Genomic DNA, 22,166 nt, shown 5'->3' with positions numbered 1-22,166 from the left:
AAAAAAATTGAAAAACCAAGCCATGGATGATTCTCCAGTGTGGGAAAAATGTAGGGGAGGGCTTTTCAGGAAACAGTACAATGTCCACTATAGCAACTCTTCTTCTCGTGAAAGAACCCCACTCTCAGTCGCCTTCCCAACTCTCAGTTCTCAACCACGGGCTTTTAGAATCAGACAACAAACCAAGTGCTAATTTTTTGAAATATATATAGACAAAAATTGGACCTTATTTCTGATCTCTACTCACCCTGGCTGCAGTTTTGCTTTGTTTTACGTAATGGGTTTGAAACAGTCCTCCAGAGCATGTTTCTTTCATGAGACAGAACTGAACAATGGGACATCATAAAAGAATGACAAATTCTTCCTTTTTCAGTCTCATGTATGACTCTGCCCTCTTGGCTTTGGGACTTTATCCCAGCAGTTGCCACTGCTCCACCAGCACTAGTGTAGGGATGGCAAATTCTTGTCCATGACAGACATCACCAATTCAGCACTCCCTCCTGTTGAGCCCAGATGAGACCCCAGAATCCTTCTCAACCCAAAACCCCAGTCAGTCACTCCCAGAGTTGGCAACAGGATGAAACCTACTATTGGCTTTCCCTGTCATAGAATGTATTCCAACTGGGAGTTGGCAATGAAAAGAACCAACTCTTGGTTCCAAATGCCATCCCTAACCCATGACAGGCTCAGAATTCAAGCCAGTATCCTCCATGTTTGACTTTCTCAACTTTGACCATTTGCCTCTTATGATTAAAAACATAATCAATGTCTTTAGATGGACACAAGATGTTTATTGTTCTTTTTCACAAAAAGCAGTCTTCATCTTTCTCCAATAATTAAAAAAAAAAAAAGACAAGAGACTGAGCCTTAGGGCAGAAACAGAGATTTAAAACCTTCATAGAAAGCCAATAAAGGCCTCCCAGGGGGCTGGATGGAGTGGTATGAGCAGGGCTCCCAAGGTCCTTGGTCCAGCCTCACTTACAGATCGTGCAAACCAGTTCTGTCTCACATGCAGAACGCTGTCGCATCAGATCACTACTCGGCAGCCCAACAGGGACAAATAAACAAAGGGACACATGCTGGGCCGGCAGGGCTGGAAAAATAACACCAGGAGGGCCTGAAGGTAAATGAAGTCCAGTAGTCAAAGGCTCCAAGATGCTCGTTGCAGGGGAAAATGGGTCAAGTGAAGGACCCACAAGATTCTGGCCAAGCCTCAGCATCCCTCGCCATGCCTGGCCAAGGCAGCAGCTAGGAAGAAGAAATCAGGGAACGCCCACTGAGCACTTATGATAATTTTCGAGCTGCGCTGAGTGCTTTAGGAGCATGAGCTCGTGTCATCTTCCCCACGATCCTATGAGGAAGCATGACAGACAGGATTCATCTGCCCCCCACCTGCCCTGGGGACCTGGCAAGGCTGTCAGTCATGGCCTCTGCTCACTCCTGGCCACGACACGCCCAAGGAAGAGTCTTCCTGAAATGTTCCATATGGACATTGGAGAAGGAGTCTCTTCCCTCTGGATCCTGCAGGGGGCTTGGTGTCACACAGGCCATCTTGGCTGCAGAGGCGCTAAGACCGACATTAACACGGAGCCAAGAGCAGGGGGGAAGAGCACGGACCTCACGGGAGCACCCAGGTCCAGGGACCAGTTCCAGCAACACAAAATTCCCCTGCGGACCCGAGCTAATTTGGTTTGGGTTTCTGCCATCAAAAGCATGAATATTAGTTAAGATTATTATGCCCCAGTTGTAACCGGAGATTTGAGAAATTAGTGAGTGGCAGAGCCAGGAGTCTGTGCTGCTTCCCCTGCTGAGGATGAGACATGGCCCTTCCACACCAGCAGTGACCAAGACACACGCACAGCATCTTGCTTAACGTCTCTGCACACGAGGTGTGGACAGGGCCCCACACCCACTACCCCCTCAAACTTTTAAAGAGGAAGAACCAGAGTCTCAGAAGGGGGAGGGAATGACCCCAGTCACACATCTAGTAGAACGCCTCAGGAGAAAAGCCGTGACAAAAGGGTGCTCGGAAGGCTGGTTCCGACATGAGACACAGGCAGGAGAGGCCCTGAGCAGTGCTCTGTGGAATGATCCAGCGGGTTCTCCTCGAGACACCTTCCTCACCTCCTCGGTAATCACAACAAGGAGGTTGCATCACGGCCCTGGCAAGTTGGTAACTGAGGGAGCGATTTTACTCATGCACAGAGAGAACAACTCGCTCTGATCCCCTAATAACCACACAAGGCAGCCTGGTTAGTCGGGACTCAGGACTGCAACAGAGAGAAGACCAGTCACAACCTGGCTCAAGTAACAAAAGGAATTTATTGGCTCACATAACTGACAAGTCCAGAGGAAAAGCAGATTCAGGGAGGACGGGATCCAGGAGCTCAAACAGTATCATTAGGACCTGTTGGTTCCTCCCTCCCTCCACCAGTGTGTTGTCACCACGTGGGGTCAGGATCTTCCCGCACGGCAGTAAGGACAGCTGCCAGCAACCCCTGGCTTCCATCATATCCTCCCAAGAATGCTAGAATTGGCTCTTACCAGGGTCAGCTTGGCCACACGCCATCCTGTGACCCAATCATGGTGGCCAAGGGATGGAACAAGCTGACTGACCAGGCCAGCATCATCCGTCCTGCTCTGGAGCTCAGGTCGGGCAGTGGTGGGGTCATTCCTGCCAAACCACAGGGACAGAATGGGGAGAAGGATAAGCCAGCCAAGGAAGACTGGGGTAGTGTTTGTCCCAGGGTGGGTGTGATAGGCAGTCTCCAAGGTGGCCCCCAATGACCCCTGCTCCTTGGTATTCCATCCATGTGTAGACCCCTCCCACATTGAACCAGGTTGAGCTGTGTGACAACAGAATATAGCAGATGTGATCATGCGTCATTTCTGAGATTGGATACAAAAGCCACTGTGGTGGCTTCCATATTGGGTATGTTCCCTTGCTCTTGGGTTACTCACTCTGGAAAGCCAGCCGCTAGGCTGTGAGCAGCCCTGTAGAGCGGCCCACATGGCAGGAAACTGAGGCCTCCTGCCAACAGCCATGTGAGGGAGCTGGAAAGTGGACCCTCCAGCCCCAGTCAAGCCTTCAGATGACCGCAGCTCTGGCCAACAGCTTGACCACAACCTTATGAGAAACTCTGCACCATTCACACATTCTTCACTCACAGAAACTGTAGAGGATCCTCAACGTTCACTGTTTTAAGATGTCAAGTTTGGAGATAATTTGTTACACAGCCAGGGGTAAATAATACAAAGAGCAGAAGCAGAAAATGTCCCTGCAATAAGCCCACAACCCTGTCCACTTGCTTCCCTCAAAGGTACTTCTGGTCAGGTAAATGTGTGTTTTCTTTCTGCTAACACCTGTCTCATAGCTTGAGCTTTCTTTTTTTTTTTTTTTTTATTGAAGTATATATAGTTGACTTACAATGTTGTGTTAGTTTCTGCTAAACACCAGAGTGATTCAGTTATACATATACATATATATATATTCTTTTCCATTTCATAGCCTGTTTATCACAGGATATTGAATATAGTTCCCTGTGCTTATACCACAGGACCTGGCTGTTTAGCTTGAGTATTCTTAATTCCACAGGAAATAAGGCAATCAATTATTCAGGGAATGCGACTTACCGACCCTGAACAGCAACTGACTACAACGCCTCCGCCCAGCAAGGAGCAGCTCCTTGGTGCCACAAAGGCACTGGGCTGGTTGTGTGACCTCGCTCTTTGTTGAGCCATGATAGCACAAAAGGAAAGCCATTAATTTTGAGCAACATGAACGTGTACTAAAACGCTAGGTTTGCTCAGGGATGTTCCCATTTTTACAATTCTACACTCAGAGCCAGTAAGCCCCACATACACCCAAACACGCTTCTCAGCATTAGCATACTCACGGCAGAAATAATTTCACTTTCTTGAGTCGGAGATAGCCTAATTCTTAATTCTTTCTGCACCACTGACGTTAAAATACAGCTATTGATTAGGCAAGGTTTCTTAGTAATATAATTATTATACTAGAGAAAAATGATAATGATAGTTAACATTTTTGAGCATTTATGAAGCACATTCATGGAGCCGACATATGGTCTGTCCTTTTATCATTTAACCACTCTACGAGGTGGAGACTTCTCTTATCCTCATTTCATAGCCAAGGAAACAGAGACAGAGAAGTTAAGTAACCTGCTCGAGGTCCCACAGCTACTAAGCAGCAGAGCCATGATCGGGCCCGCAGGATCCAACGTCAGAATCCGTGCCACCAACCACTAGGCTAAACCACCCGCATTATGAAACCTACCACTTGGACACATGGGGACCTAGAACAGAGCAGCCCTGGTGCACGCATGCGGGCCTCGCCTCCAGCCTGTGACCCTGCACATCCTGCCTGTGTCCCTTCGGTGACAGCACTCCCCAGCCCCCAAGCCACAACTGACCACGTGGGTCCACCACCTGACAACACTGACGGCTGCTCCTCCTGCAGCCAGAAGCCCGGAGAAAGTTCTGACAGTTGGCAGAGGTCAAGTCTGTCTGCAACACGTCAGCAGTTGAGTTTTTCAAAACTTACACATCCCACTGCTCCGTTTGCTTTCTTCCTGTTTTCTCCTTCTGAAGTGTCTGCCTGCTTTATACATGTTCCTTCTACCTGCAAACTGCAAACTTTCAGGCACCTTAAAAGCTCAGCTACCCACTGCTTAAATGGGGAGGCTTCAGATTACAAACCTGCTCAGTTAAGAAGTTATTTTTTTCTATTCCATTCATGGGCTAAATAAAATTTACCCAAAAATTATCATATACTCAAAATACATTTACTGTAAAACACACTCCAATAGCACATCGCTGCCCAGCGCCTTATGTACTTTCACACACACTCCTCCTCATTGGGCCCGCGCAGGGGGATAAGATCATCCTCTCCGTTTCATAAACGAGGAAGCACATGCTTGTGGCAGTGAAGCAGTTCACCCAAAATGCACAATTTGCAAGCAATGGAGCAGGGACTCAAGGCTGAGCTGGCTCCTAACACAATAAAAATGACAGGCGACAGAAGTCTGTCTTTCTTCGATGATTCAGAACCCAAGACTCCACAGACTTCAGTCTTTATGACAACATAAAATGCAATTACACCACAGAACCCTAGCATGGCCAGGTAAGATGCGGGTCCGGTTGAGAAAATGCGAAGTTAGGCACCTGGGACTGTATTTATCATAGTCATTTAACGGTCTGTGATGCTCTTGAGATGTCATTTTCAAATGTGAACAAAGAAGAAAAGTTCAAATTAAAATTAAATATGGGATCACGGTGCCAACTTTCAGTTACATGTATATAGCGATTACATTAGTGCCACTCACATCTGCTGACAGCACGAGGATGGTAAATGCTGCTTCTGTCGCTTTACTTAACCCTGGGCTCCCCTGCACATCCGCAAGTCAGGTTTATCTCCTGGTCTAATTTTAAAGTAGTTTTAAAGAATGACCTGATAAACTGCTTATTTTACCTAAAATGGGGAAAAAAACTGGAACTCAAGTGTCCAGCAAACAGAAATGCTGACTTTAATATGGTGCATTAACTCAATGAAATGCCACATCCAGGCATATAGAAATGGTGACCATGAAGCTTCAGTGGTGGAGGGAGGTGGCCTAAGAAGTGACAGGCTGCAGATTTTAAGTACAGTACATAAAAATACGTTTGCATGTGAACAAATTCAGTAAAAATGCATGTTATTATGGGAGTTGGAGCTTGGCAGGGGGCGGTTGCTTTACAGTTCTCATTATTAATAAGATATAAACAAAGTCACAGAAAAGGAAATATAATAAGATGGCTCAAATAAAAAGAGGTTCAACCGTACTCTGAATTAGGGGAATGCAAGTGAAAAATATTCTGCCAGCGCTGCTTTCACCTGTGATTTTATCAAAGACCCCAAAGTCGGATCCGCCCCGGGGGGCAGGGCTGTGCTGGGTGAGGCCCAGCCTCCCTGGAGGGCAGCTTGACGACCTCTATCCAACTCAGAAAGGCACTGCGCTTTGACCCAGCAATTCTACTTCCAGGAATTTCTCTGGCAAGCAGAGTCATATTGGGACAAAATAACAAATGCGAAGGTTATTATTATTAGAAGAGGCGAACGGCTAGAAACAACCGGGGTGCCTGGCTGTTGGCGTGCCAGCCAAATGAATCCTGGTGCAGGCGGTCAATGAGGTATCGGGGGCTGTTAGAAAGATGGCAGCTCCGTGTACCCAGCGCAGAACAATCTCTAAGCTGTGGAGGGAGTGGGGTGTAGGATACGTGACCACTTGTACCAAGGCAGAAAGGAAGGAGGGGAGGGAAGTGAAAGGAAGAAAAAGTTTGTGCGTCCGAATGTACGCATCTGCTCACGGAATGCACAGAGCATCTCTGGGACGGCAACACTGCCCACCTCCAGGGGTGAGCCAGGTGGCTGGGGGTGGCGGAGTTTAACCATTTGTACCTTTTGGATATTGAACCATGTGCATACATACTATTCAATATTTAATGTAGTAAGTTAAATTTCAGATGCATAAATTTTATTTCCATTGGTCACTTTTTTTTTTTAGTTAAAAAGTATTGATGAAAGGTGTGCTTGGGGTTTGAACAAAGCCTCCCCCCCAGTCCCTCTGCCCTCTCCTACCTTGCCAACGCCTGGATCTTTGTGACGTGCCGCTCCTCCTGTTCGGCCACCTTCCGTTTCAAGGTGTCGACCTCTTGGCGGAGCACGGCCGAGTGCTCCATCTCACCGTCAAGCAGGTTCCGCAGTGACCTGGGGAGAGGAGGCCCACCTGCTGTCAACCCAGAGTCCATGGAGTCAAATCTTAGTTCATTCATCTTCCACAAGGCTCTGCATAAACTGCAGTTCAAGTCCATCTCATATAAACTGATTTGAGGAGATACCAAACTCTGCTCAAGAGCCTCTGAAGCATAATTAGGATGAGTCCCCGGGAACCATCTGTGGCCTGGCTCTGTGGCCCTGAGAGCCTCTGGGCAGCTTAAATCAAGGGAAAACAATGAGCTGAGCCAATCCCAGGCAAGCCCCCTTCAAGACATCCCACGCAGAGGTGCAGCACATTCAACCGAGACATCCTGTCACAGCCGCACTGCGCAGGAGATTCAACAAAGGAAAGGATGCCAGGACAGACCAAAAGAACCACCTAAACCACAAAAGCAGAAGACAGGCTCCGGTTATCTGACAGACAACGGGAGTCTCATTTCTCCTGCCACAAAGTGCACCTTACCCCTGCTCCATTGCCACCTCCAGGTTAAACAAGCATATAGAGTATCTCATGGAGCTATACAATCTGACATTGCATAGAACGTGTTTTATATTATATTTGGAGTGTGTTAACCTCCAGAACACATTCACTTGCGTATCTGTCATCCTTGGTCTTAAACAGCAGAGAAGACAGAAGCTCTTCCAGAAATAATCACAAGTTACCACCTAGAAATGAGCCAAGCAGGGTTCTTCTGACCATCTACGTTGCTGGACCTCAAATGGCTATTTCTATAGAACATTTACTAACTTTGGTGCAGCTACATCCTAAATCTAGAGGACACTTGCCACGTGACATCAGAACATAAGCAAAAGTGTCTGAACCTGCCCACCCTCACTGCTCACTGAACCCCACCCCCACCCCAAGACGTGTGTTCCTGGAAAGTTTTGAGAAAATTCCCCTCTTGGGGCCTGGAAACCCCCCAACACAAACACAGTGTGATTTTTTTCTCTCGCTGGGAAGGAGAAGAAATTACCAGACAGTGATGACTGTTCTTTACAAGGTAAGACAAAACCTATGGCTTTTTCCAAGATAGTGGCCCCAGCTGGATCAAGGAAAAAGCATCCTACCTTGTCTACAGCCTGTCACTGGAATTTATTTTCGTTGCAAAATAGCACTGTCTGAAGATTCCTTTTTTAAAAAACTCTTTTGTTTTCCAAATCACACTTATTTGCTTTCATATGTTTCCATAAAGGATGAGGGAGAAGCTTGTCAAGCAGGGCCCAAATCGAGGCTTCAAAAGGAGAATCACGACTGCATGTCACTAGGGACACAATTCCTGCTCTGAGTACAAGAATAAGAGGGTGACATGAGCGTACACACACACACTCACACACGCACCCGTCCCCTGGCCCGCAGGGAGGCAGCCCATCATGCTCGCAGAGCCTCGGCAGATAACTGCATGCAAACCCCTCTACTGAGCACCCTGTAGCCAAGACAAGGTTCTGGCAGTGGAGCAGCTCACGTCTGGGCAGCCAAGCAGTAGCAGCATGGCTAATACCTGGCTGGTATCTAGCCCTGGTTTCAACAGGGAATCAAAATGAATAAGACCCTTTGGCCTCTCGGTGCCTGCAACTAGGCTTTTGGGGAAATCAAAAAACTCCAAATGCCATTTTGCCCTATGTGTCCCTGACTTGAGAAAATTTTAAGTGTTCTAGTGCTTGGAACATGACGGGTAGACCCTGAATTAAAGGTTACCCACTACTTAAGGAGGGTCGCACGGTGACAGATATGGGGATGGGGCTTCTTTTTGAGGTAGTGAAAACGTTCTAAAATTCTGGTGATGGTCGCACATATCTGTGAATATACTAAAACCCATTGAATTGAGTACTTTAAATAGGTGAATGATATGTGAATTCTATCTCAAAGGCTGTTTTTTAAAAAAAGAATTAAAAAATAAAAAAGATGGCTTTACAAATTCTCAGTTTGTTCTAAGATAGTGCGAGGATCATACGGTTTTCATTCCTTGCTAACACTCAAGCCACAATATATATGCTAAAGTGGTACATCTGACCAAAAAATAAGAAATCACTGGTCACAACTCTGCCAATAAAGCAAAACTTCCTTCACGGTGATATTCTCTCTGCCCCAGATGTAGAATGTCCACGGTAGACTGCCCCTCAAGCACAGAGCTCTCGATACCTGTTCTCTTCTTCCAGCTCATCCTTCCTGGTCATCATGGCCACGATGGCCTGTCGCAGTTCACCTAAGGAAGAAAGCCAAGTCCAAATTAACCGGCAGATCCCGCCTGCTACACCGCCCCACACCGGTCTGCATTATGTGCTATTTAGGGCCACTTGTCTAGACAAGTTCCCTTTTCCCTTTCAGAAATAATTCCTATACATTCTAAGAGAGCCAGTGGGCTCAGTCAATCACTCTCATTAGCCACACAAAACCCAAAGGCAAAGCAGGATGAGAATAACTGTGGAGGCGTTTCCTTAGTGAACATAATCAGCCACCACAGAAGAAACAGGCTGGTCATTTCTAAGCGCTTTTCCAAGTCTCTACTACCGGACAGCAACTGTTCTGAACGCGAGTATGTTCCCAGTTACAGCTGTTTATCAACCGCAGAGCAGACAGCAGATCACATGACAACTGACTCCATACCGACACAGAAATTCTCAAGTTCACTAAGAGATCTGGTTTTCCTGCGCTGACTCCCATAGACTCTGAAGGGGGGGTGGGGCCTCTCCAATGCACAGTCCATAATTACCTATAGGAGTGACTCTCATGACATCTTCAACGTTGGAAAGCATTCACTGATAGAAAATCACCCCTTTAAAATCAGTAAGTGCCCACGTTTCCCATCTACATCAAAAACTTGTCACTGTCCAGCCACAGTGGACTGTTTACCATAACACTCAGATCTCAAGACCAGGAACTTGTGAATTTCTCCTGGAGAGCCAGTTTTGTTTCATTTTTTCCCTAAGGAACCCTGTGAACTTTATGTCCCTCTTGGGACTGGCTGTGAGGAAGCTCACAGCCAAAGTTACAAGTCCAGTGAGTGCACGTGGCCCTGTGGCCACCACAACATGTCCCAACCCTCCCTCTGATGCCAACCTGTATTTCCACCTGGTGCCAATTTACATATAACCCATCTCACTCTATTTTTTTCAATCTGTTTTAATATGCTGCTTCAAGTCCTCTTTTGGGAAGAAGTATGGTTTTTGGTTTCTTTTTATTTTAGCTAAAATTTGAACGCTTCTACTTGCCAAGCTCTGTTCAAAGCCCATACTGGCACTATCTTGTTTAGTCCTTTACACACACCTAAGAAACACTACCCCACACTGTTGGGGTACAAATAAATTGGAAAGAAGGGGAAAATGGGGGAGGAAGAGGACACAGATAAATAGGCAGGTCCCTCGGTCCCCTTATACTCAGGATGCCCAGGCACAAACAGGTCCACCAAAGACCCTGAGGCAAGAAATAGGTCCCAGGACCCATGCTGCCCTCAGGCTGCTACAGAGGAGATAAAAGCCCACAGCCCAGGTCCCAGGGGAAGAAAGAGAAGGAGGGGAATCATGGGGGCTCCTCCTCAGCTTCTGGGTCAGACACCAGAAGTCACTGTTCAGAAGAGATGGGACAAAAAACAGACCCTCCCTGTCTTTTCTGACCCAGAGCAGCCACGTGGGCATCACAAGGACACGACTAGGAGGTCCAGGCCCTGGCTTCCCCATCGCACCTGTGACAGCATGAAACCTGCAGGTCACACAGTGAGAAACTAGGCCTCTTAAGGTGCTGATGAGAGGGCGTGTCTGAGGTGTCCCTCTCCTGGTGTCACCAAGGAAGATTCAAAATTCATTGGGTCGATGCGAACTTACTGAGCACCTACAAAGTCCAAGCCCTGCTCTCGGCACTGTGGGCAGAGGGTGAACAGAGGAGACCAAAGTCTCTACCTGTAGCAGGCAGGCCTCCTCCCCTGAAGGGGGACAAACAAAGCAGCATGGAGCAGTCGTGACAGCGACAAGACATGCCAGGAGGAAAGCCCGGTGCGGTGCACAGATGGGTGGTGGGAGGGTGCCGCTTCCTGGGGTGCTCCGGGAAGGCCTCTCTGGGGGAAGACATGACAGCAGAGGCCCGAGGAAGGGAGGGAGCCAGCGTGCTGCTCTGTGGAGGGAAACACTCCACAAGGCACGTGCAAAGGCGCATGGACAGGAGTGAGCTTGGTCACATGAGGGTGGCAGGGTGACCCGAGGAAGGTGGGAGGCCCGCGTGGCCCTGCCCTCAGGGAGCTTGGAAGCTCGAGGACTCGATGATAATTCTAAAGCCCACCAGCTAAGCTCCAGGTACACTGTCTCCTTGGTGCCGCAGGGCAACTCTATGGAAGCTATCTCTGAGTCCCTTTTACAGGTCTGCTAACAGGCTCAGGGGGAGGAAGTGTAAAGACACAACTGGAATCTGAGTCCAAATCTGTCCAATTCCAACCTCTGCACTTGACCCCAGGAAACAGCGATAATTACCACCACTCACATGCAGGGATGTAAGAGCTACTATTTCATCGACAGCGCACAGTGACATTAAGTCAGAAGAACGCACCTGAGAGGTAATTAAATAAGCTACACAACCACACACCTTTACACGTCAGAGCCAGGAGGGAAACCGAGGCCTCCAACTGGCTGGGGAGAAGACCCTGGCCCGTGGGACGTGTGTGCTGTGTCCAGAACCGAGGCCGCTGAGTGGCACGGGTCCAGGTAACAAGGCTGCAACCAGGACCCCTGGGGCTCAGTTCCTGGCACAGGTTGTAGGACCAGAGCCACACAGGATCCTCTGCACTTTTCGCAAGGTCTTAAAATTTGCAAAAGGGAAACAATGGGCAGAAAAAGCATTTCCAGACAAGATACTACTAAAGGTTAGAAAGAGCAGAGAAAGGGCGAGACTGGGAAGAACAGAGGGAAGGAGGGTTAGGCCCTCAGCAGAGATTTTTGTTTTGTTTTGTTTTTTAATTTTTATTGGAGTAGAGTTGATTTACAACGTTGTGTTAGTTTCAGATGTAGAGCAAAGTGAATCAGTTATACATATACGTATATCTACTCTTTTTTAGGTTCTTTTCCCATATAGGTCATTACAGAGTACTGAGAAGAGTTCCCTGTTCTCTGCAGTAGGCCCTTACTAGTCATCTATTTTATCCTCAGCAGAGTTAATCAGCCTAAAGAGATAGGAAAGAGGCCGAGCCGCTGCCCTTCAGTCCAGGGGGGAAGGGAGCTGACAGAGACACAGATAAAGTCCCCATGGGCTACCTGCCCGGCCACGGGCTGCCTGGGGTTACAACGGCCCCCCCAGCTCACACATTCATTCATTAGTAAACATCTACTGAGCACCTAACTACTGGCTACAAGGCACCTTCCCAAGGGGAGAGCCAGGCTCCCGACTTACCTAAGGAAGGAGTCCTTAACAGAGGATTTCTTAATGGAGGAAAACCACACACATTCACGTGTGCCTACGAAGAGACAGAGTCTGACTTTGCATTCTGAACGTGACCAGGTAATGAGGGCCCTGGCTCTCAGCCTCTCTGAGCCTTCCTGTCAGGCACAAGGGGTGAACGGCACCCACCTTCCCACCTCCCTGGGATGCTGTAAGGTTCAGAGGAGAGACCAGACAGGACAGTACTAACTAAGTCAGGGCACTGCCTGTCGTGGACGGCAGTGGGGAGCACTGATAATCTAGAAGAACTCAACGTAATGCTAGATTTCACATTTCTAACTAAAAACACTGATAAATCTGTAAAAACAGAAAACAGCCAGTAATTTAATCCCATGACACCACAGCCATGGGGGAAAAAAACAAAAATTCAAGACAATATATCATTGAAGACAGGCCAGGTAGTGTCTCTTTGGTTCTTATCTTCAAGAAACCCAGAGCAGGTGGCAAGGCTGCAGCCAGGTACTGGAGACGCAGCCTCAGGAAACTGCTCCTTTACTCCAAGGCCTGTTTGAAATCCGAATCTTCTAACGAGGACTTCTTCTGGAGTTCTCAACTGGCCCAAACTTCTTATGGGAGCAAAGGACTGGATAGTCATCATTGCAACACGAGGCTAGAAGAAGTGATTTTTTTTTTACATAGACTATTTTGTAAAGCGGTTTTAGGTTCCCAGCAAAATCGGGAGGAAGGTACAGAGGTTTTTTTCATCTACCAGCAGCCCCTACGCATGCACAGCCTCCCTCGTTATCAATAACCCCCACCAGAGCGGGACATTCGCTGCAACTGATGAACCCATGCTGACCCATCATAATCACCCACAGTTACGTCAGGCTTCGCTCTTGGTGTTGCATATTCCACGCGTTTGGAAAACTATGTGACAACATGTATCCCCCATGACAGTATCATACAGAATAGTTTCACTGCCCTAAAAGTCCTCTGTGCTCTGCCTGCTTATCCTCCCTCGCCACTAACCCCTGGTGAAATCTCCTCTTAATCAAAGGAATCATGCCAGCCTTCTGTTCTGCAGCGCATGGCACACGCGTGCCTGATTTACACTAATGAGCCACGTGCACTGGATGTAAGTGGGATGAGAGCTCGGCAGAGCACATGTGCCCAGCACACGCACACCCACCACCAGGGCGCTTGGCACCGGGTACCCTGGACCCGACAGGACAGGAGGGTCGTGCTCCAGGGCCCTCAGTCCCGTGGCTGTGCCGAGCCTGTCCTGGAGGGAGCAGCTCACTGCCCACGAACACGATCCTTATGCTGAGATGTTGGTGTCATGCCCTCTCCTGGCGTCACCAGACGTCACCAACCCCTTTACCTGGCCTCTACTGCCGACAGCAATCCACCTGGGCCAGGAGCCTGTGACAGAGCCCTCGAGGGACTTTCCCTGAGTGATGTGACTGTACTATTTGGTCCCTCCCCACAAATGTGAGCGCCTCTCCCTGAATAAACCCAACAGAGTTTTTCATTATGGTGCAAACATTTCACACGAGCTCTCTCCTCTTCATATATGTTAATGGCTATGCCCGGGCACAATGCTATATAGCAGGTCTCTAGAGCTGACCCGTCTTGCTTGCCTGAAGCTTTACACCTGGTGAACAGCATCTCCCATTCCCTCCTGCCCCAGCCCCTGGCAACCCCCCTTCCACTCTCTGCAACTCAGAGTTCGACTATTTTAGGTTCCTCATATAAGTGGAATTAGGCGGGGTTTGTCCTTCTGGGTCCAGCTTATTTTACTTAACATAATGTCCTCCGGGGTTCATCCATGTTGTCACCTATGGCAGGAATTCCTTCCTTTTTAAGGCTGAATGATATTCCAACACACTGTTGTTTCATGGATTTCCCTGTGTTCACCAATCCCCTCCAACCCATCTACTCAGGCCCAGATGAAAAGGCACCTCTTCTGGGAAGCCCTCCGTGATTCTCCTACCCCTCAGCAAGCTACAGAGTGTGCAGTAGCTAACTGCCTCTGTCTCCTGCAATCACCTCACAACTCCTTAAGGCGCACAGCATGCCATGCATCTGGGTCCCCAGAGCTCCCACACGCCAGGAGCTTGGTCAAGGTCTACAGAAAGTAAGCGATGCAGAGAGACGATTCCTATCTGAGTACAACACAACTAAAATGGAGGGCAAAGGTACCAGCTGTCACGTGGTGGGTGCCTCCGTGTCTAGTAACACGTCAGCACCAAAGCCTCGTTTCAATTCTCACGACCACCTAATGAGGACACTCAAAAACAAAGCGCAGGAACCCACACTGGGACAAGCCAAGCTGCCCACGGGGCCCCAAGTCGCCTTCCAAACCCTCTCTAGGGCCAAAAATTGTGGAAATTGCCCTGAGCAGGTCCAAGAACTGGAGAATAAAGTGCTTCAGCGGGGACCTGCCAGGGGCAAGAAGAAGGTCAGGTGTGGGTTCCAGTAGCTTCCATTCCAAAGACAGGAGCAGGACCCATGGAAGGTTGCTACCAACAGGTCCCAGGGCTGGAGAGATCTGTGTTCAAGCCCCAGCTCAGCCACCTACTGCCTGGTAACCTCGCACAGGTTTCCGCCTCAGCAAAATACAAAAGGGGATAAAGCCACATTTCCTGTGGGATGCTGAAAGAGTAAACTGAAGTTCCCGGTGGTATTCACACTGCAGCGAATGCAGGTTTCAGGGTCCTGTATTTCAGAGCATGATCTCTAGAGTCAGGACTCGGGTTCAAATCCTGCCTCTGCAGCTGGGTAACCTTGGGCAAGTTACCCATCCTCTCTGAGCACCTGACTCCCTTATCTATAAATGGGATCTTTACAGTCTCTATCTCACAGAAGCATTTTTGTTTTTCACAGAAACATTGTTAAGGATTCAACACCCAGCACATAGAAAGCATTCAACAAATGTTACTGATCACCATAATTAGTGCCTTTCCCTTCAATGGTAGGGGCCGGAAAGTCGGAAAGACGTGGGGGGGGGGGGCCAAGGCAGCAGTGACCATCCAAGCACAAGTGGGTTCCACTGGTCACATTTTCAGGAGTTACAGGATTTACTGCACTCCTGTGTGCCTCAACCTTGGGAAATAAAAAGGAATGTTTTTAAGTGGTCTATGCCCTAGAGCAGCAGACTAGACAATAGAATTTTATGAACCATCAAACCAGCTCGGCATGGGCAATGTGGGAAATCAGACCCAAAGAGTGAGGTGCCAACTGGAGGAGACTGCAAAAGTGTCAGGTCAGGTTCTGGACTTTTAAGCACAGCACGCAGGGATCCCAAACATCACCACCCAGGCTTTTGCAGCTGAAAAGCATACAGTCCATAGGGGAAAGAAAACTTGGAGGAGGAAGTGTTTCCCAGGAGGACCCAGAAAAGGTATGAATGCTCTTTGGGCAAAGAACAGCCACAAGTAGCTGCAATGAGACGTCTTGGCCACAAGTTCACCTTGGAGGGGCCACAGTCACACTGCACAGAAGCCACAGAAGCAGGGGGATGGCCATCGCTGACTGATGCACACCATCATCCTGTCATAACCCTTCCTTCCCCCGTCCCACACGCTGTACATCTCCAGCCTCTTGGACCATGCCCTGTATCTCCATCAACATCAAAATGACTGAGGACACAAATACAGGTAAAGCAGTACTCTGATACCTCAAATCTTTAAAAAAAAATCCATCGCTGTCAGGCTGTCCTCTCCGCCTTCCCCAAGTTACCATCACAGAATATTCATGGTTAATGGTGAAAAAGGCAACGGCCTGAGAGCTGGTATCTGCGCATCGCCGTAAAAAAAAAAAAAAAAAAAATCACCCTTTTGACAGGCTTTAACTTTCTATGCAGTCACTTTGCTGACTTTCCTTGCATAGGTAATGCTGGGATTGATTTCCATACATCACATAAACATTCTACTTCTCCAAGCTCCAGTGACACACACTGGCAGAGGCGCTCCCTAACTTGTAATTTTCTCTCCTCTCCCCGGCACCGCACATCCCATTATTTGCTAGTCTCTATCATTGTGATTTCTTTCCTCTTTATTACCTGCCTCAGCACACAGTTCGAGGGAAACAGGGCAGCCTTTCTGTACTGCAGCCTCTGCAGAGCCTGGCTGAATCGGGTCTCCCTCTCCTAAGGCTGAAAGGCAAAGAATAATCCATCTCGAAATCAGTTCGTTGCCTGGCTTCAGAGAACTGAACAGCAAATCCAGTCAAGAACACAGGAGAATGTTAACCAGAGGAAATCAGTCTGGGATACAGAGCATTTTGAATCACTGCAGAAAGGGTGGACTTGTCCATAAATGTTGCCAAGGCAGGGTACCATTTTGGGAGCAAGAAACAAGACTTAAATCTCTGCAGCTACTACATATGTAAATAAAGTTCAGACAGAAAAATTTAAATATGTGAAATGCAGCAATAAAAACAATAGAAACATGGGAACAAACATTTATGCCATATGTAGCACAAGCCCATCTTAACATGCAAGCAAAGAACAAGTCCATTAAGGAAATGATAGTTTTGCTTTTTTTAAAAAAAAAAACTTTTGCACACTGAGGGCCAATCTAACAAAACACTGGTCCACTGTGGAAACCAAGCTCCTAAGCTCTTCGGGGCAGCGAACAGACAGAGTGGAAAGAACACAGGTCTTCTAATCAAATCCCAGATCCCACAGGTCTCAGCTCTGGGTCCTTCCTCGCCTCTCGTCCCCTCAGCTGGAAAAATGGTGCTAATATCACTGACCTCCCCAGACAGGGCAGGGCTCGGCACCAGTTTTACTGGAACACAGCCCCACTGTCTGTTTACATATTGTCTGCGCTGCTATCATGCTACTGAGGCAGATCTGAGCTACTGTGACAGAGACCGAGGGGCCGCACGGCCCAAAACATTTACCAGCTGGCCCTTTAAGCAAAAGTTAGGGGAACATGCAGAAGCTCTTGCCCCCGATCCCCATGCCAGCCTTCTCCACTGCGGGCCCTCTGCGGTTAGGTGTGCGGCCTGCCAGACACCGGTGCCGACGGTGGGGCCCCACGGCTGCAACCCAGGCAGGGGCTGCGGGCCCAGCTTTAATAAATGCGACACAGCACTGCACCAGCTGCTGCCTCAGACACTGTGGATCCCTCCTGCCTCTTCAAAGGTCCCCTCAGTTTTGCCTCTGTCCCTCCAGCTGTCCCTGCTCAGCCTCCTGCCCTAGATCATTTTCTTCTACCCTCACTGGTTCCCCAGAGGCGAGCCAGCCGAGGGCCTGCACTGCACAGGGGCTGGAGCTTCAGGCGTCTGTAGGGTGAGGTGGTGCTGAGACCGAGGGTGGTTGGCTGACCCTGATAGAGACTTCCAGAAGTTTGGGATGGGCCACAGTGTCCGACAAAGGAGGATGGGAGCAGAGGCGTCTGGCCCAAGAGCAAACAGTTCTAAGTCGCTCCACCAAGATCCACCTGCTGAGAGCTTAGCCAAGGACGGTTTGCTGAGCTTCTGTTGCCAGGTGCAGAGGCCTGGCCAGGGAAACATGAGATGCAGGCACCAGGAGGAAGCCCACCCAAGAGAAAAGCCAATAAAGCCCCTCCGGGAGGACAAGTCCACTCAATGTAGAGAGAAGGCTGAGTTTAGCCAAGTGGCTGGCATCTGAAATGTCAGGCATGAGCCACAGAGCCCTCGGCCTGATAATGGGGCAAAGCCACAGGGGATCCCAGACTCTGAAAAGGATCCCTGTTGATTCAGTAAACTCGCCACTGGCTGGCTTGGTCTCTTGCTGTACTAGTATCGCCAAGACAGCTCTCTGAGAGCAGAGACGGAGCGGCCCTAGGAATGAGGCAGGCACGCCGGGACCCAGAACCCAGGCCGCTGTGAGCCCTCACATCCTCCACCCTGCTGTGCTAACCTGAGAAGATTCTGAGTTCCAGCCCATCAAGCCAAGGAGAGCTCAATGGACCCCTCCTTCCCTGAGCCCCATGAAAGCTCTGTCCCTCGGGGTGGACTTGTTCTTCTGCAGTTGTGGCTACCAAAGCCCCACCCCCAAGCCTGTGAGCCCCTGACAGCGGGGACTCCGGGGACCGGCACAGTTCCTGGGCACAGTACCCACAAGACCAGCAGAATGAGTCAAGGGGCGGATGAATAAATGGATTAATAAACGAGTGAATGACTGACACCCGCCGCTAAAATCTGCCCCTCACCTCCAGGAACTGAGCATGGGATGGGCCGGGCAGAAATGTCTAGTGCGTTTAATAATAAATTCAAGGCCTCGCCAGAGGAGCTAACTACCAGTTCACAGCTGTAAGTTCCTGCCCCAGTGACAGGGATTCAGGCTCAGATTGAGCTTTTTCCAATATGTGTCTCATGAATGGATACACATGGGAGGGAAGGGACGAATTCTTGTATTTCACGACCATGACCTAAAACGGGGCAAGCCTGCAAAACCATTCCCTCCCCCTTGGCACATGAATCCAACCACACGAGTCCCAAGATCAGCAGAGAAGCAGCAGCCAACCTCCACTGGCCAAGGACCCAAACAGAAACAAAGACACACACTACAGAGAATGCTCTATTCTCACAATGAGAATGGGCATCAGAGGTCGCTACATAAAGTACTGAAACAGTGACATCGAGGGTGGCGGTAGGAGCCTTCCCATCTCCAGCCATCAAAGGCCCTCCAGGAGGGAAATTATCTTGAGATCAATTGATCTTCAACTCCCTTTTCAAGATTAAAGGGAGAAAACTCGACGACTGTAACTAGATATCTGGGCATGTGCAAGCATACGCACACGCTCTCTCCCATATACATAGATCTGTGTAATAATTCTTTGGCTTTATATAGCATCTTTTTGCAAAGACCTCAGAGAGCCTTTACAAACACTCCCTTGGGGCCCGTACTCAGTTATATTTAAAGAGAGGGCTCACGAGGGCACATGCACAGAAATAAACAGCGTTCTTCTGTGGATATATACTTAACCTACACCGCTGTTTTCCAAACTTATACTGCTTTTTATATCTTTTTCTGCCTACCCACTCCCTTTCCTTTTATCTCTAAAAGAAAGGATGAACTATATTGAGCCCAAAACATAACTTTTTAAATCGCTCTCGGGCCCAGTCTAGCTTTTTGTCCTGTTTCTCTTTCCTGCCTCCCCTTTTCCCCTGCCCACCCAGAGTTTCTGTCTTGCAATTTGTTATAATGAAAAAATTAAAATACCCCAGGACACATTCCCAGTGTTCAGATGGCCAGTGGCTGCTATGCATTGTTTTCTGTACGCCCAGCAAGGCGAAAAGCACTTGAAATACACAATCTCACTGGATTCTCACAGCATCCCCAAGAAGCAAAGTTTACTACACCCATTATATGAATCAGGAAAGAGGCTCAGAGAAGGGAAGGGACTTGGCCCGTGCCACACAACCAGGAGGTGGCAGGGCAAGGACCCAGCCTGCTCAGGTTCCCTCGGAAGCCTGTCCCCGAGCTGTGGCACCATGCCTAGCAGTCCCCTGGAATGGAGCACACGCCCTATAGACTCAACCAGCTCCTGGTGCATGGCCTCCAACAACTTTCCCAACCTTTCTCTGCCCTCCAGGAAAATCAAGAATCTGATTAAATTCTGCCCCTCCAACACCCAACCCCACCCCCACTGTAAACAACTGTTTCTACATAATCTGGAAAGGAGAGGAAAGGTTTGAGGAACCCATGGAAACAGAATGAGAAACAAGAAAATCACAAGGGATAAGAAACATCTCTTTCAATATCTTGATAAAGTTCTAAATCTTTGTGAACTTTTCCATGTGTGTAATTGTGGGTTTTCTTGCTCATTGGTGTGTGTGCACTCTCACACACATAGGTGCACGCGCACACACGTACAGTGTTTGTTTATAATGACTTGTAATACAAATGTTAAGGCAGGTGTCCCCAAAGCAAATGCAGACAGGACCAAAAAGTAATGCTAGTGAATGCAGTAATGTGCTCCAAGGGACGTGGGGACAGTGGGAAGAGGGGCAGATGTGCCCAGCAAAGGCAGCACTCCTGCCTCCAGTCCACTGTCCCACACAGGGACGCAGCCCTGCTCTGAGAAGCCAACACCCACGTTTCTACACAAATCTGATTTTAAAGGCTGTTAACAAAGGTTTTTACCAGGCTGGCCCAACACATCACGGCTCCAGGCCCCCATCTGAGACCCTCTGCCCTGAAGTTTGAGTTCCTGACGGCCAATTATTTTGAAAAGTCAAGGTAAGTGGCACAGAACAACACAGAGCCATTTCTGAAAAATCAGCTTTCTGTTCCACGTCAGAGAATGTCAAAAGTGTAGAGCTGGAAGGGGCCTGAATGCGGCTCTAATGGAGGCAGAGACCCCCAGGAGATGGAGAGAACAGGCAGGGGCTGGACCCTCCAGGGCAGCCGCCCAAGAACCCCAAAGCGATTAACTCAGGGACCAAAAAGGGTCTGAGCACCCCTGCCCTGCCCCACTCAGAAAGGCCTAGAAAAGAGAGCACCTGAGAACACACGAAATCGTCAGAAGGTTAGAAGGGGTAAATGGCGGGGGGGGTCTTAATTTCATGCTTTTCCGCATATCAAGGAGTCAAGAGCCTACATTCATTCTCTAAAAATTAAAAAGAAAAAAAAAGGATCAGTACATCATTCAGCTTTAAAGAGGTATCCACCAGAAGAACTAAAATCAGAAACAATAGTTAAGGTGAAGTTGCTTCAAGGAGAAGAAATGGAACCGAGTGAGTTTTGTGGGCAGTAAGCAGCGGGTGGGGTGGAGGTGGGGGGAAAATTGCGGTTTTTTTAAATAATGTACTGAGGTAAAAGTCACATAACATAAAATTAACCATTTGAAAGTGAACAATTCGGTGGCATTTTAGTACACTCAGGGTTTTGTGCAATCGCCACTTCTGTCTAGTCCTGACACACCTCCAGCACCCCAAAGTAAAACCCCTCCCCCACGAAGCGGCTTCTCCCACATGTGCCCCCCTCCCCAAACCCAGACAGCCACTAATCTGCTTCCCGGCTCTGTGGAATTTCCCATCCCAGCTACTTCACATAAACTGCATCCTACAACACGTAACATTTTGTATCTGGCTTCTTTCACTGAGCATCATGTTTTCAAGGTTCATCCACGTAGCAGGTGTCAGCACTTTATTCCTTTAAATGGCTGAATAATATTCCGTCGTATGGCGAGACCACATTTTGTCCGTCCACTCAACCATTGATGGACATCTGGGCTGTTCCTACCTTTGGGCTGTTGTGAATAGTGCTCCCGTGAACATCTGTGTACATGTACTGCAGTCCCCATTTTCAATTCTTTTGGGTCTCTGCTTGCGAGTGAAATTCTGGGGACAAGTGGTGATTCTATCTCACTTTCTGAAGAACTGCCAGACTTTTCCACAGTGAGCAGGCATCGTGGCTTAAAATCACTACGTCTCACAGAACAGTTCAGAAATCTGTATGGTGAATGTCTTCATCCTCACTACCCAGCATGGCCAGTTCTTATTATTTTGCCATATTCTCTTCAAATATTTTTTAACAAGACATTACAGATATAGTTGAAAAATAAATTATGGAGGGGTTGGGAGGAAAGGGGTAGAAGGCAGCTGCTCACCCGGCGGGGGTGCTACTGCAGGGGCGGCAGGGTGCGCACTCAGCCGTCATACACCAAGGCCGTCCTCTTCTCCTTCACCAGCATGCAAGGAGATGCTAGTTATGTGCAAAAGCATTTTATGAGAAAGACCCAGTGAGAACCACGCAGCGGAACCAGTGAAGTGTCTGGGTTAAGGTGACAAGTGGAATACCGGTGTTAACTAGATAGTATTAGATAAATATGAAGCCATGAAAAGCAGGGCTTACCTGCTCTGTATTGCAAAGGGGCTCAATCAGCAGGCACCCAGAGAGAGACGGTACATCCTACACAGGTGTTCACGTGGGCACTACTGAAGAACTCAGGCCATCCTATTGCTATAACAGCATGATTCCACTCAGTAACATCACACACACACACACACACACACACACACACACACACACACACACACACACACACACAC

General features: G+C 48.6%; 1 protein-coding gene across 4 annotated transcripts in view; it reads right to left on the bottom strand.

The window, feature by feature from the left end:
• SNX29 (sorting nexin 29) overlaps positions 1-22,166 on the bottom strand; it is a 549,826-nt gene that overhangs the window by 410,466 nt on the left and 117,194 nt on the right. For all 4 annotated transcript variants that reach the window (XR_003793181.1, XM_029220773.1, XM_029220775.1 and 1 more), the window contains 2 exons: positions 8,916-8,979; positions 6,638-6,766 (listed from right to left, as the gene is read on the bottom strand). Coding sequence is in view for 3 of the 4 variants with exons in the window: in XM_029220773.1 (XP_029076606.1) it covers positions 6,638-6,766; positions 8,916-8,979 (193 nt within the window). In the remaining variant the exon portion in view is untranslated. The remainder of the gene's footprint in view (positions 1-6,637; positions 6,767-8,915; positions 8,980-22,166) is intronic.

Source organism: Monodon monoceros, unplaced genomic scaffold (genome assembly GCF_005190385.1).
Source record: "Monodon monoceros isolate NGI ecotype Baffin Bay Population unplaced genomic scaffold, NGI_Narwhal_1 Super_Scaffold_13, whole genome shotgun sequence".
Taxonomy (NCBI): Eukaryota; Metazoa; Chordata; class Mammalia; order Artiodactyla; family Monodontidae; genus Monodon; species Monodon monoceros.
This window is presented reverse-complemented; position numbering and strand designations above follow the sequence as displayed.